The 15,335-nt window shown below is 48.6% G+C and overlaps 1 protein-coding gene across 5 annotated transcripts in view; it reads left to right on the top strand.

The window, feature by feature from the left end:
* Window positions 1-15,335, top strand: part of CUX2 (cut like homeobox 2) — a 549,861-nt gene that overhangs the window by 396,389 nt on the left and 138,137 nt on the right. For all 5 annotated transcript variants that reach the window (XM_068245676.1, XM_068245662.1, XM_068245667.1 and 2 more), the window contains exon 7: window positions 1,845-1,985. In XM_068245676.1, coding sequence (XP_068101777.1) covers window positions 1,845-1,985 — 141 coding nt within the window. The remainder of the gene's footprint in view (window positions 1-1,844; window positions 1,986-15,335) is intronic.

Here is a 15,335-nt window from a genome sequence, read left to right as displayed (position 1 = left end):
GCGCCAACATATTACGCAGCGCTGGACATTAATTTAGGTTACAGACAATATTTAGGGGTGACAAACAGCAATATGACAATACAGGAATACAAGAAAACCAGATCACACAGCACAGTATGAGTACAAGGTAATGCTTAGTCAGTCACTGGATGGGAGCATGGAGTTAGGCAAGTTAGGTTCACTCAAATGCATAACATGGGTGCACAGTAATGGAGGTGCATGATCAAGGAGTGAGGACCCTGCCCAAAGGCTTACAATCTAGAGGGAGAGGTAGGGACATGAGAGGTAGGGGACCAGAGTTCGGCTGTGGGTTTAGAGCAATTGTGGGGGTGGTAGGCAAGAGTGAAAAGGTGAGTTTTGAGGGCCTTCTTGAAGGTGTTGAAGGAGGGGGCTGCCCTAATGGGTGGAGGTAGGGAGTTCCATAGTGTCGGAGCGGCTCTTGAGAAGTCTTGGAGGCGTGCATGGGACTGGGTGATGCGGGGGACGGTCAGGCGAAGTTCATTAGTGTTAGTGTTATGAATGATAAGTAGTGTGAAAATAATATTTATGGAATTGTGTTGTTTTTTTTCTGTACAATTATCATAATATGTAATTGTATTGTACAGAAATCATTGAGTATAGTACAATAAAGTGTGGTAAATGCAGTTGTATGTAGTAATGTGGTTTTCAGTGGTAATTGTAATTCTAAACAGCAAATGATGATAACATGAGATATTGATAGATTTACAGAGATGGAAAATGGGGGTGAAAGTTACAGTGGAAAATGCAGTTCTATGAAAATGCTAAATGATCAAAAGTTGATTATTAAAGGGACCCTGAGCAGTGGCATAAAATTAAAATCTGGACTTACCTGGGGCTTCCTCCAGCTCCAACCCCCACCCCCGTATCCCATGAGGTCTGCCAGCGTCCTCTGGGCCCCTTCCGAGGTCCCGCTGGCAGCTCCAGTAATCCGGCGACTTCGGCTGAAGTCGCACATGCGCAGGCCATGTGCACACCCAGCAAATCATTACGCCGGTCGCCTTAAGTGCCCTGCGTATGTGCGGTTCAGTCTTTAGACTGTCTTCAGACCGTATGGTTCTAACACAAGCATGAATGAACATATAGCATCTCATCCACTTACAGGGCACTAGCTGCTTCCACAATGTATGCATAAGACTAACCTCACACAAACTTTGTTGCAAAGAAAATTGGTTGATTGCTGTAGCTGTGAAGCCAATTACATGCTTAGCGGAGCTAACACTTAAGACACAGGTGGAGCAGAAGCTTTACTTCTAAAGGCAGAAGGTAATTGGTTAATACTCTTTAAACAAATGACACAACAGATTACAGCTAAATATGTATTTAATTTGATGAAAGAAGTGGCAGATATACTTTACATATTATTTAACTTTGTCTGTAATATGAATGGAAAATGCATCTAAATTTTTTTTAATTTAACAATGACAATAATCTCAATACTTAATATGGCATGATCAGACCGGAGGATTCTTTAAATAATAATTATTCACTGACTCAAATTATTGCTGGCAATTATTTTTTCTATTTACTATTAATTTGTATTTTCTATTTACTATTGAATTATAATATATTCAATTGAACTGTCAGGGAATTAAGAGTGAACACAAGATTGCACTGCGGTAAATAACACATTCATGATCAAGAGTTGAGTAGCTGCTCAGAAGAACTTGCCAGAATCCTTATTTTCTTTCACAATTGAAAACTGATTGGCTTCTTCTCTGGTCCAACTTGTCCACTTTTGGTCCAGTTTTCTGGGTATCTATTTTGATAAATCTGCCCCAAAGGCATTTCATGTCTTAAATTTGTATCTCTTGGCTTCCTTACAGATCCTGCACCGTTGTTGGAGGCAATACGTGGCTTGGAAGACAGGTTGCAGCAGCTTCAGCATGTAGATCCTGATAATAAAACAGTTAAGGAAATCAGCCGGCACTGGAAGAAATACTCTGATTTCTTTGCTACAGGGAAAGGTGAGAACAAATAAACATGATGGTATTCTTTCCTTCAAATAATTTTGTACTGGAAAAACTCTCTCCTTGTTCCTTTAGGTATCCACCCTGTTGATACTGTTCAGAAACTCTGAGCCACACCTCCACACTTAGTTAGATAAATTCTAACCCCTTAGCCTAGTTGCCAGGTGGCAAAGCCTAAGGTTAGAATTTAGGTGGGTAAGCGTTTTGTACAAGCTTGTTCCCATCCTAGCCTTCTAGACCCCCAATTGTTTCAGACGTGATCGCTCAGTGAAGTACAGAACTCCCATAGAAGATCACTAAGATCAGGAAGGTCAGCATCAGGCCCTTCATCCAGCTGCCATGTTGGGCTTCTTTTATACACTTTTAAACCTTGCCATTAACCTCGGTGATAAACAAAGCTGCTGACTGGCCTTCACATTCACAGCAAAGCTCTTTGTTGGTTAGGGCATCCTGCAGCTGTTAATGAGATTGCCAATCAGATGTGTCGTTTGCCTTTGAATGTCTGCCTTAGATTTACAAATGTTATAAAAGCTTAAAAAATACCATGGAGGGAGTAAATGCACAGTAACCGTTGTCGACCTGAAACAGGAAGTGCGACTATATTTATTTTTTTATGCAGATTCTGCAGGATAATATTAGAGAAGACAGACAAGCAAATGTACAACAATATCTCTATTACATTTTATACATATTTTATACCTATTTGGGTACAGTGTACTTTTTCACACTCACTTTCCAGCGGGCTACCTAGAGATCTTATCACAGTAAGAGATACAATAAGCTGTTGTGTTTCTGACATCTAACAGCTCAGAGTGAGTGAGTGGTGTAACCCTATCATCCATTTTATCATTGTAAAAGCAAGCACAATGCGCTAGGCTTATGTTTAGCTATGTCATCTCAAGTGCACTAGAAAGCAGATACATTTTACAACTTTGAAAATTAATGCTTAACCTTTATTGAGGGATTTTAATTTTTTTTTCCACCTACATGAAAATGCTTTTCCAGCATTCAGCTCCTAAGGTTATATCTATGGAAGTTTCTCCTTAGTAATTTATTTATTTAAGTATTTATATAGCGCCGACATATTACGCAGCGCTGTACAGAGTATACTGTCTTGTCACTAACTGTCCCTCAGAGGGGCTCACAATCTAGTCCCTACCATAGTCATATGTCTATGTATGTATCATGTAGTGCATGCATCATAGTCTAGGGCCAATTTAGAGGGAAGCCAATTAACCTATCTGTATGTTTTTGGCATTTGGGAGGAAACCGGAGTGCCCGGAGGAAACCCACGCAGACACGGGGAGAACATACAAACTCCTTGCAGATGTTGACCTAGCTGGGATTCGAACCGGGGACCCAGCGTTGCAAGGCGAGAGCGCTAACCACTATGCCACCGTTCTTCCAGTAATGGGAATAAGGTTAATGCTCTTAAGAGTAATAACTTCCATTCAGTTATATGACATCAAGGTTGACTTACTAATATTGGAGAACACCTGTGAACATAAGAGACTTAGCCAGGCTCGTACTGAGCCGCCGAAGTGCCGATGTTTTCATCAGGGGGCCCTGGCCGCCCTACCTCCTGGGGGCCCCAGTGCTGAAAAGGAGGGGGCACAGCGCAGGAAGGGGGGAAGGTGGGCACAGAGTGGCGGAGAGGGGGGAAGCCTCCCCCCTCCCTCACCTAGGGCCCCCCCTCCGCGTTCCCCCCCCCCCACCCCCCTCCAGAATTGCAGCCAGCCAGCAGAACGGCTTGCCGAGAGCAATAGCTCTGCGTGCCGCTGGTCTGGTCTTCTGCACTGACACTGTTCAATTATGCTCTCGCAGTACTTCCGTTAAGAGTGTGATTGGACAGTGCAGTGCAGGAGACCAGACCAGCAGCGGCACGCAGAGCTCTTCTCTCGGTAAGTGATTCCTGCTCGCTGCCACTGCTGGCTGCAATTTTGGAGGGGGGGAGCGTGGAAGGGGGGGCCCCTAGGTGAGGGGGGGAGGCTTCCCCCCCTCCACGCCGCTCTGTGCCCGCTGCCCCCCCCCCTTTCAAGCTGGGAGGAACTTAGACCTGGCTCTCTGCCTACCTAACTGGGGACACCTGTGACCTGCCTACCTAAACTGGGGGGGGGGGGGCGCTCCAGGTGAGGGAGGGGGAGGCTTCCCCCCCTCCCCACCGCTCTGTGCACACTGCTCCCTCCTTCCAGCATGGGGGCCCCCACTAACTGGTAACCTGCCTACCTAAACTGGGGACACCTAGACCTGGCTATATCTATACTGGGGAGTGGGACACCTAAATACCTGCCTACTTAAACTGGGAAATCTGCCGGCTGCTGCCAATCTGATTGCATTTAGTGGGGATATCTGCTGCCAATCTGATTGCATTTTGTGGGGATATCTGCCGCCAATCTGATTGCATTTTGTGGGGAAATCTGCCGCCAATCTGATTGCATTTTGTGGGGCTATCTGCTGCCAATATGATTGCATTTTGTGGGGGTATCTGCCGCCAATCTGATTGTATTTTGTGGGGAAATCTGCCGCCAATCTGAATGCATTTTGTAGGGAAATCTGCAACCAATCTTATTGCATTTTGGGGGGGGGGATATCTGCTGCCAATCAGAGATGGCCTGTGAGAATCCGCTCAGCTGCCTGCGCGGGCAGGCAGCCTTTTGACCATTGTTTAGGTTTGCTTGCTGCAGGACTCTGGAAAGGAGACCTTCTGTCAGTTGTGCAGCTTGTGTTGCTGAGGGATTTGCATACATTAGTCATGCAAATCCGTTACCTGCCTTTTTTTGATGACTGGCACTATAAAAGCATTCTGCTCCCAGAATGCTTTGCTGGACATTTCCCTTCCATGGTCTGTTCCTGATGGACACTGCTGGAGTGTCAGCCATTGCTATCTAGTATAGTTCATTCCTGGGGGTTGCTTTAGGCTCCCCTTCTAGCCCAGTCAGGTTGTATTATCTGTATTGCCTGTTCTGTCTTGTCTTGCCTGTTGCCATTGTCCAGTCCCAACGGTGGTCGACAGGAAATGGTTCTGATCTCTGTTCTTCGAGTATAGCTGGTGCAGCGGTTGCTACCAGCTATCTCTTCTGTTCTGTCTCCTGGGATCACGCTAGCTACTTTTCGCTAGCGCTGGGGATCCTTCTGTTCTGTCTTCTGGGATCGCGCTAGCTACTTTTCGCTAGCGCTGGGGATCCTTCTGTTCTGTCTTCTGGGATCGCGCTAGCCACTTTTCGCTAGCGCTGGGGATCCTTCTGTTCTGCTACTCTGTACCTGGATCGCGCTAGCCACTTTTCGCTAGTGCTGTGGATCCTATCTCTCGCTTGTCCCTGTCTTCGTGTGTCTGTCTTGTCTGCTACGACCGCTTGCTGGAGGCTCGGTGAGGTAACCGTTAAGCAAGCGTTCGCGTCCCCTGTTTAATGTTTGTCTGTCGATGGTTAGTTAGGCGTGCTTGTCTCTATTGTGCTTATCACGTGGAGACCGCGCATAACCGCGTGCACTGTTGCGAATGAGTGCGGTGTTCGCGGTTAACTAGCGTTTGTTATTTTCCGCATCTTCTCTTTGTATGATTTGCTGTACCTTTGCTACTCTCGTGCTCCGCCTTGCTGTAACCTTGTGTCACGTCTGGCGATCGCACCTCTCGCGATCGCATTCCTGCTTCTTATCTGCTGTGGTGTGTGCACAGTCGCGGGTTGGCGACTAGTTTTATGCACACATACACAATCTGTCTCTGTGCTCACTTTCAATCGCTTCTCTTGCGATTGCGTTTCTTCCCTTCGTACAATTCCTGTCTGGCGTGTGTGGTAGGGCAGAGGAGCTGTTCCTCTACACTCCACAGCTCCACCTGCCGACAGGAATTTCCCTCTGCAGGTGCATAGCACCTAGCCTGGGTGTCCTCAATTATACGCTTGTGGAGGAAATCCCCCGCGTCAGCGCACGTCTGGTGCGCTGACCACGGAGACGATTCCGCAATCGTTACATGGCCTAAACGGTTCGACCGCGAATGGTTCCAGGCGAACTTCCATGGTTCGCGAAAGCGGAGAACCGCAAACTTTTCCCGGAAGTTCGGTTCGCCCCCATAGTGCATCATGAGGGTCAACTTTGACCCTCTACATCACAGTCAGCAGGCACATTGTAGCCAATTAGGCTACACTCCCTCCTGGAGCCCCACCTCCCCCCCCCCCTTATATAAGGCAGGCAGCGCCAGGCATTGGACTCACTTGTGTGCCTGCAGTAATTACAGAAGGGATAGCTGCTGCAGACTCTCATAGGGAAAGCTTAGTTAGGCTCTTGTAGGTTTGTTAGCTTGCTCCTGGCTGATTCTTATTGCTAAAAAAGCACCCCTCAACAGCTCTTTTGAGAGCTAATCTTGTTCTTGTGATCTATTTTTTTTTGTGAGTGGCCCACTTGCATTATATACAGCCCTGTCAGCCAGTGTCACTGTGCCTGTCTGTGTGTGACAGGTGCAATCGTTACATGGCCTAAACGGTTCGACCGCGAATGGTTCCAGGCGAACTTCCATGGTTCGCGAAAGCGGAGAACCGCAAACTTTTCCCGGAAGTTCGGTTCGCCCCCATAGTGCATCATGAGGGTCAACTTTGACCCTCTACATCACAGTCAGCAGGCACATTGTAGCCAATTAGGCTACACTCCCTCCTGGAGCCCCACCCCCCCTTATATAAGGCAGGTAGTGCCAGGCATTGGACTCACTTGTGTGCCTGCAGTAATTACAGAAGGGATAGCTGCTGCAGACTCTCATAGGGAAAGCTTAGTTAGGCTCTTGTAGGTTTGTTAGCTTGCTCCTGGCTGATTCTTATTGCTAAAAAAGCACCCCTCAACAGCTCTTTTGAGAGCTAATCTTGTTCTTGTGATCTATTTTTTTTGTGAGTGGCCCACTTGCATTATATACAGCCCTGTCAGCCAGTGTCACTGTGCCTGTCTGTGTGTGACAGGTGCACATTGTAATACCCATCCATCAGTGCATATACCTACCTGTTGTTCACAGTGCACCCACCTACCTACGTGAGCACACGCAGTGTCACTGTGCCTGTCCGGTACCTGTCTTTGTGTGACAGGTGCACATTGTTCTACCCATCACTGCATATACCTACCTGTTGTTCTCAGTGCACCCACCTACCTATGTGAGCGCACGCAGTGTCACTGTGCCTGTCCGGTACCGGTCTGTGTGTGACAGGTGCACATTGTTATACCCATTAATGCATATACCTACCTGTTGTTCACAGTGCACCCACCTACCTACGTGAGCGCACGCATTGTGATATGTAATACCACCAGTCACTGTACCTGTTCATGGTATGTTTGTGTGACAGGTGCACATTTGTAATACCCATGACTGCATATACCTACCTGTTGTGTTCAGTGCACCCACCTACCTACGTGAGTGCACGCAGTGTGATATACCACTCCGTGCAAACCTGTTAACTGCACCTGTGTGACTGCACATTGTATTAGTCAAGTCAGTGCATACCTTCCACTTCATCCCCCCCCCCCAATATGGACAAAACAGGTAGAGGCAGAGGTAGAGGCAGACCCAGAGAAAGGCCACTCGGCAGGTCTGTGCGAGGTCATGCTGATGTGATTTCGTGCGGCCCTGGACCAAAGTACAGGGCTCAGAAGCAGGCACGTCCCATCATCTCCCAAGATTGTCAGGACATGGTTGACTATTTAACACAGAACACCTCATCTTCCGCAGCCACCAGCGCTACTACAAGCACCACATCCACTGCATTTGACAGTTCGCAGAAGTTATCTGGTGGGGAAATCACTGATGCACTGCCATTATTGTTACAACCAGATAAAGCAGATGAAGCTAAGCAAGTTACACCACCTCGTATGTCTGAGTTAGGCGACACTATGGATGTAACGTGTGAGGAGGAGGAGGATGAAGTACCTGCTGTTGGTGCAGTTTTGGAGGTGTCTGAGGCAAACAAAGCTGGGCAGGATGATTATGATGATGACGATGATACGGATGTCACGTATATTCCCAATAGAGGAGATGAACAGGGGGACAGTTCAGAGGGGGAGTCAGAGAGGAGTAGGAGGAGACGAGTTCCTGAAAGAAGCAGGGGGAGCTCGTCTTCAGAAACAGCTGGTTGCAGTGTCCGGCACCATATATCGCCACCTATGGACAAGCCAGCCAACATGCCCTTCAACGTCAGCTGCTGATGCCACCATGGTGCCCACACCCCAGGGTGGCTCAGCGGTTTGGAAATGTTTTAGTGTGTCTGCCGTAGATCAGAGCAATGCCATCTGTTCTCTCTGCCTCCAAAAATTGAGCCGTGGAAAGGCCAACACCCATGTAGGGACAACTGCCTTACGAAGGCACATGTAGAAAAGGCACAAACTGCAATGGCAAGACCATCTGAGGAAAAGCAGCACACAAAAGAAAAGCCACCCTCCTCCTCTTCCTCCTTCAGGTGCAGCATCTTCAGGCGCTTTCTCCCTTGCACCTTCACAGCCACCCTCCTCCACTTCGCCTCTGACCTTGAGCGGTTCCTGCTCCTCTGCCCACAGCAGCCAGGTGTCTGTGAAGGAAATCTTTGAGCGGAAGAAGCCAATTTCTGCCAGTCACCCCCTTGCCTGGTGTCTGACAGCTGGCTTGGTGGAAATGTTAGCTCACCAGCTGTTACCATACCAGCTGGTGGACTCTGAGGCCTTCCATAAATTTGTGCCCATTGAGACACCGCAGTGGAAGATGCCAGGCTGCAATTATTTCTCTAAAAAGGCGATACCCAAACTGTACCGTGAAGTTGAGAGGCAAGTGATGTCATCTCTGACACACAGTGTTCCGTCAAGGGTCCACCTGACCACGGATGCCTGGTCTGCCAAGCACAGTCAGGGCAGGTACATTACTTACACAGCCCATTGGGTCAACCTGGTGACCGATGTCAAGCAGGGAGTATGTGGCTGTGCAGCGGACGAACTTGTGACACCTCCACGGCTTACAGGCAGGCCTCCAGCCACCTCCTCTCCTCCTGCTACATCCTCTTCGCTGTCGTCGTCCTCCTCCTCCTTGGCTGAGTGGCAGTTCAACTCTACTGGTGCTGCGATCTCCTCTCCAGCTACACAGCCCCAGATCCCCAGGGCCTATGCTGCATGCCAGGTACGATGGTGTCACGCCATCTTAGACATCTCTTGCCTCAAAGCGGAGAGTCACACTGGAGCAGCTCTTCTGGCTGCTCTTAACAAACAGGTGGATCAGTGGCTGACCCTGCACCAGCTGGAGATCGGCAATGTGGTGTGTGACAATGGCAGCAATCTCCATTCTGCTTTGAATTTGGGAAAGCTGACACATGTACCCTGCATGGCACCTGTGCTGAATCTAGTCATTCAAAGATTTGTGTCAAAGTACCCAGGCTTAGAGGACGTCCTGAAGCAGGGCAGGAAGTTGTGTGGGCATTTCAGGTGGTCTTACACAGCCATGGCACGCTTTGCAGACATTCAGCGGAGAAACAAGTTGCCGTTGAGACCCCTGATTTGCGATAGCCCGACTCACTGGAATTCGACCCTCCTTATGTTCTCTCGCCTGCTAGAACATTAGAAAGCCGTCACCCTGTACCTCTACAACTACAGTAGAAGGACACAGTCTGGGGAGATGGGGATGTTCTGGCCCAACAACTGGAGGTGACCAACCTGGTAAGTAGCAGTGAAGGCACCATCAGCGGCTTGATCCCGTACGCTTACTTCCTGGAGTGTGCCGTGCGTAGAGTGGTGGATCAAGCTGTGGAGGAGCGTGTACAGGAACAGTTACGGGAGGAAGCATTGTGGGATCAATTCTCATCAGAACCAGATGTTTCCTCAACACCTGCAGCAGCACAGAGGGGGGGGAGGAGGAAGATTTGTGTGTGGAAGAGGAGTCAGACTCGGATGATGAGGAAGCTGTTTCTTTGGAGGAGTAGGCGGCAGCAGAAGAACAACCGCAGCAGGCGTCACAGAGGGCTTGTGCCGCTTAACGTTCCCGTGGTATTGTTCGTGGCTGGGGGGGGAGGAGAACTTACCTGACGTCACTGAGGAAGAGCAAGAGGAGATGGATAGTACGTCTGGATCCAACTTTGTGCAGATGGCGTCTTTCATGCTGTCCAGCCTGTTGAGGGACCCCCGTATATAAAAAAAACTCAAGGGGAATGACCTGTACTGGGGGGCCATGCTACTAGACCCTCGGTATAGGCACAAAGTGGAGGACATGTTACCAACTCATCTTCTCCCATGTCTACGCAGGCAAGGACAGGACGCTCCAGTGATCTCATGGTGATGTCGGACATGCAGACATTCTTTAGTCAAATGCCTCGCCATAGCCCTTCCGGATCCACCCTCCACCAACGCCTGGATCGGCAGGTAGCCGACTACCTGGCCTTAAGTGTGGATGTAGCACTGTGAGTAGTCCACCCTTGGACTACTGGGTGCACAGGCTTGACCTGTGGCCAGAGCTGTCCCAATTTGCCATCCAACTTCTGTCTTGCCCTGCCTCAAGCGTCCTGTCAGAAAGGACCTTCAGCGCAGCAGGAGGCATTGTCCTGAGAAGAGAAGTCGCCTAAGTCACAAAAGTATTCAGTACCTCACCTTTATCAAAATGAACGAGGCATGGATCCCAGAGGGCTACTGCCCGCCTGAAGACTAAGTCAGTCCCCGCACACAGCATCTCTGCCTGCTCGCCGTGTGACTGCCTGCCCCATGACTAAGTCGCTCCCCACACAGCATCTCTGCCTGCAGGCTGCTTGACTACCTTCTCCGCCACCACCAACAGGATCCAGGACTCCAGGCGGATTCCTGAATTTTTAAGGCCTCTGCTAGCTATGCTACTTTTTCTGGTGCGTGTACATGCCTGCCTAATTTTTCTGGCTGCACTGCAGCTGTAAAAAGAAAACAAAAGGCATATACATGTGCCAATTCCACTTCGTGTTCATTACCTTGCAGCGGTGAAGGGGCTTGCGTATCACAATGAAGCAATTACCGCCGGCTATATAAGTGTCTCGTGGCTATATGTTATTAAGTGGCTATATATTATTGTCTCACCCACAATAATAAGGTTGTTTCTTCATTGTGGACAGACCAAATTTGATCAGCTGGACAGTCACTGTTGTTCTATCATTGAGCTACCACAGCCCGACGACCATATGGGCTTGAAAACCGCCACGGCCTGCCCTCTGGCCATTGTGCGCACAAGTCCAGCACGGCTGTCACTACACAAACAGCTGTTTGCGGTGCATTACACAGTGAGTTTGGTGTGTCAGTGTGAAGCAGTACTCTAATTACACTCCCTGATTGATGTATACACGTGCAAGATGTTTTAAAGCACTTGGCTTGAAAACCGCCACGGCCTGCACTCTGGCCATGGTGCGCACCAGTCCAGCAAAGCCGTCACTACACAAACAGCTGTTTGCGGTGCGTTGCACAGTGAGTTTGGTGTGTCAGTGCGAAGCAGTACTCTAATTACACTCCCCGATTGATGTATACACATGCAAGATGTTTTAAAGCACTTTAGGCCTGCAATTTAGCATTCAATGTGATTTCTGCCCTTAAAAAGTTGCTTTGCGTCAAATCCAGATTTTCCCCCGGGACTTTTGGTGTCTATCCCACTCTGCCATGCCTCCCTCCAGTGTTAGACCCCTTAAAACATCTTTTCCATCACTTTTCTGGCCAGCATAAGCGTTTCTAGTTTTCGCCTCCCCATTGAAGTCTATTGCGGTTCGCGAAAGTTTGTAAGCCGAAAATCGGAGGTTCGGGCCATCTCTACTCATGACTTGCCAGCCTGCCATTGGATCACCGCACCGCTAAATCCATAGTTCATATGATCCTGCAACAGAGTGCACTGACAGGGTCATATGCATAGCCCCCCCCCCCCCCCCCATTGCTGGACAGGAAGTATGTAATTGAGATTCCTGTCAGTCCACGCATGCATGCCGCATCATGCTCAGTCATTTACACTTACTGCGTTGCCACAGATTTTCATTACTGCATAGTGCATGCGGTAGGCATGGATCATGCATTAATGCACTATGACTTTGCAGAGGGTGTGTGGCGAATTAACACTTCTGTTGAAGTGAATCACATCACTTAAAGTACCCCTGAACTGAGAGGGTTTTTGAGTCCTGTCAGCTCTGTCTTGTGGCAGATATGGCAGTTATCCTTGCTAGGAATACCCCTGACCACGCCCTTGCAATGCCGTACATTGCCTAACCTGTAAAAAAAGGCCACTGCATAACTCACCTGCTCCTGTTCGAGTAGGGTGAGTTATGTAGTGGCTTTTTTTTTTGTGGCGTGCAGAAGACAGCAAAGGGAACTGGGAATACCAGAGTTATTCGGAGGCTTTAAAAAAAAATAAAAAAAAAATGAGGGGGAATTAGACAGGCTAAACTCTCTAAATACATACAGGGTGCATTTCTCTCTGTTTTCCTTCTGTCCTGTGAAAGAGTTCAGGTCCACTTTAAGTGCAACCAGCCGCAGTAAAAATGCCTGCATTGCTTATAATATGATGCTGTGGTTTGCGCTTGCCAATTTGCTGACCATGCACTTAATCTGCATTGCATGTACAGCATTTATGAATTTTTTGTTTTGTTTTAAACATATTGTATAAAAAAGTGTCTTATCTCCATTTCCCATTTACCTGTACTGTAAAAATATTAAATACACCTATACCAGATGACTTGTATAATAAAATAAAACACTGACAAAAACTCCATAAGGCCCCATTTACACTTAATCAGTTGGTACGCGTTTTTATTCGTTCTTCTCCATAGCAGTGCATTGTAAAAAAGATTTCAGTTAAAACGCGTTAAAGAAAACCTGAACTGAAAATTAAAAGTCAAAATAAGCATACACAAGTCATACTTACCTTCCATGTGTAATGAAACGCGGAAAAGCCGCTACCTCTCAAGGTGAGGCGGCTGTTTCCGCGTCCAGCATGGCGTCACAACGCGGAAAAAAACGCCGCTTGCCGCATAGGTAGTGCGGCGGAATCCGCATTGGTAACGGCGGAATCCGCATTGGTAACAGCGGAATCCGCATCGGAGACGGCTCCTTCACTCGAGACTTTGCTAAACAGTACTGGTGTGGCTGGGACTCATAGTCCACCTGGATTCAGAGTTACACGCGCGCGCGCACAGAAGCAGAGTTTAAATAACAGTCAGAAGGGAGTCAGCTGACCAGCTGGGTCAGCTGACAATTTCCACTGCTCTCATTGGTCCAGCAATCAGGGAGGTCCTGGAAAGGTCCTTGTGTATATATACTAATGGCTGTTCACTTGCTCTTTGTCTGGCGTTGCGATCACATATGTGGGAGCACCCAGATCCATAGTCAGATCCGCAAGTGTGCTGGGACCAGCTGGAGCTGTAATCCTACACTTAGCTAGATTCTGTTGATAGCTAAAGTACTAGTTTGATTGTGATTATCTGTTATGACCTTTGCCTGCCTCGACTACCCTCCTGAACTCTGATCTTGTACCTCGATATTTCTGATACTCTGTTGCCGAACCCTGGCTCATTCCTAGACTCCGCCTCAGCCTCCTGATTCTGCACCTCGATATATCTGATACCCCGTTGCCGAACCCTGCCTGTACTTTGACTCCGCCTTTGTCTTCTGATCCTGTACTGTATCTGTCTGTGTGTGTACGACCTGGCTTGTCCGACCTCGAGAACCGACCTTACCGTTAGAGGCGGTTCCTCGCTCTGTTAGCGACCCTTCCTTCTGAGGGTCACTTTCAGACTTCCTTCCTACTGTCAGTCTGACTCCTCCCGTCTTGGAGAGCTCAGGTCTGCGGAAGGAATCTGTGCAGTACTCCTTGCTGCACTGAGGCCTAGTCCTCAAAGTGTTACTGTCACACCAAACACTACACTTTACTCAGGTGAACAGAGGTTAGCTAGTATATCAGATTATCGGTGATACTGCAGATCACTTATAATCTGGTATACATCTGTATTCCCAGTGATACTGCAGATCACCGGTAATCAGATCCTCTCTGTGCTTCACCGATCGTTACAGAACGCCAGACCAATAAACTGATGGACGCACGCGCTGACCCTCTGACTGTGCTTGCCACTTCGGTGGATACTATCCATCAAGCACTGGGCCAGCACAAAGCTTTAATTGATGCCCTAAAAGGCTCTGTGCAAACCCTTCAGACGTCAGTTGATTCGGTGCGATCCCCTCCTAGTGATGACATACGGATGCCCGTACCAGACAAATGTTCCGGCCACAAGTCTGACTTCCGGAATTTTAAGAGTAGAGTGCTGTCATACTTCGAGTTGAGACCCCGTTCCTCGGGGACTGAGACCCAACGGGTCATTTTTATTAAAACCCTGTTAACTGGTGATTCCCAGTCCTGGGCATACAATCTGCCTCCCACAGATACAGCTCTGACCTCGGTAGAGGACTTTTTTAAGGCCATGGCAGTGATATACGATGACCCTGACCTGGCGGCAACCTCTGAGCGGAAGCTCAAACTGTTGCGACAAGGCAGAGGCTCAGTCGAGGATTATGCGGCAGAGTTTCGTAGGTGGTCAGTTACCGCCAGATTTGACACCTACGCTCTGATGGATTACTTTCTGTCTGGGTTGTCGGAGGAGGTCTCCGACCTAATGTTGACCTTACCCGAGCCCAAGACAGTCGATGAGGCCATCACATCGGCCATTCGAGTCGACCGTCGGTTACGCCATCAGAGGCAGACTCGGGGTAGTCACCGTGTCAGGGTGACATCTTATGCGGCACCTTCCGCTGCACCCCTAGTAACTCCATCTCCATCTGTCTCACCTTCTCCGACCTTGCCTCCACCCGAGCCAATGCAGATTGGTCGATCAAAACTGACCCAGGTGGAGCGAAGGCGGAGAATGATGGAACAACTGTGCCTATACTGTGCAGAAGCAGGGCATAGGGTGCAAAACTGCCCTAACAAGTCAGGAAACGAGTTTGCCTAGGAGTAGTGGGGGGTGACACCCTAGGCACACAATTTTCACCCCTTAAGGAGAAAAAATTACTTCTTCCCTGTACAATTACATGGGAGAACAAGTCTATAGCCACTGAAGCTTTTGTGGATTCCGGTTCAGCGGCTAATTTTATGAGTACTGAATTCGCTAAAAGTATGGGTATCCCTCTTACCCCAGTGAAACCTCCCATCCAAGTCACAGCAGTGGACGATTCCCCCTTGCAACAGAATCATTCTCTGTCACAGACTCCAGTAATGAGGGTTACCATTGGGGTACTGCATGAGGAACTATTGCAGTTTTTTGTATTTCACATGTCCACCTCTACTATCATCTTAGGCATGCCCTGGCTACACATCCATTCACCGCAGATAGACTGGGCTACAGGGCAATTAACAGCATGGTCATCTCATTGTTTCCAGCA

The sequence above is a fragment of the Hyperolius riggenbachi genome, chromosome 1, assembly GCF_040937935.1.
Source record: "Hyperolius riggenbachi isolate aHypRig1 chromosome 1, aHypRig1.pri, whole genome shotgun sequence".
In the NCBI taxonomy this organism is placed as follows: domain Eukaryota; kingdom Metazoa; phylum Chordata; class Amphibia; order Anura; family Hyperoliidae; genus Hyperolius; species Hyperolius riggenbachi.
The sequence above is the reverse complement of the archived record's forward strand: the minus strand, read 5'-3'. Positions and strand labels throughout refer to the sequence as shown.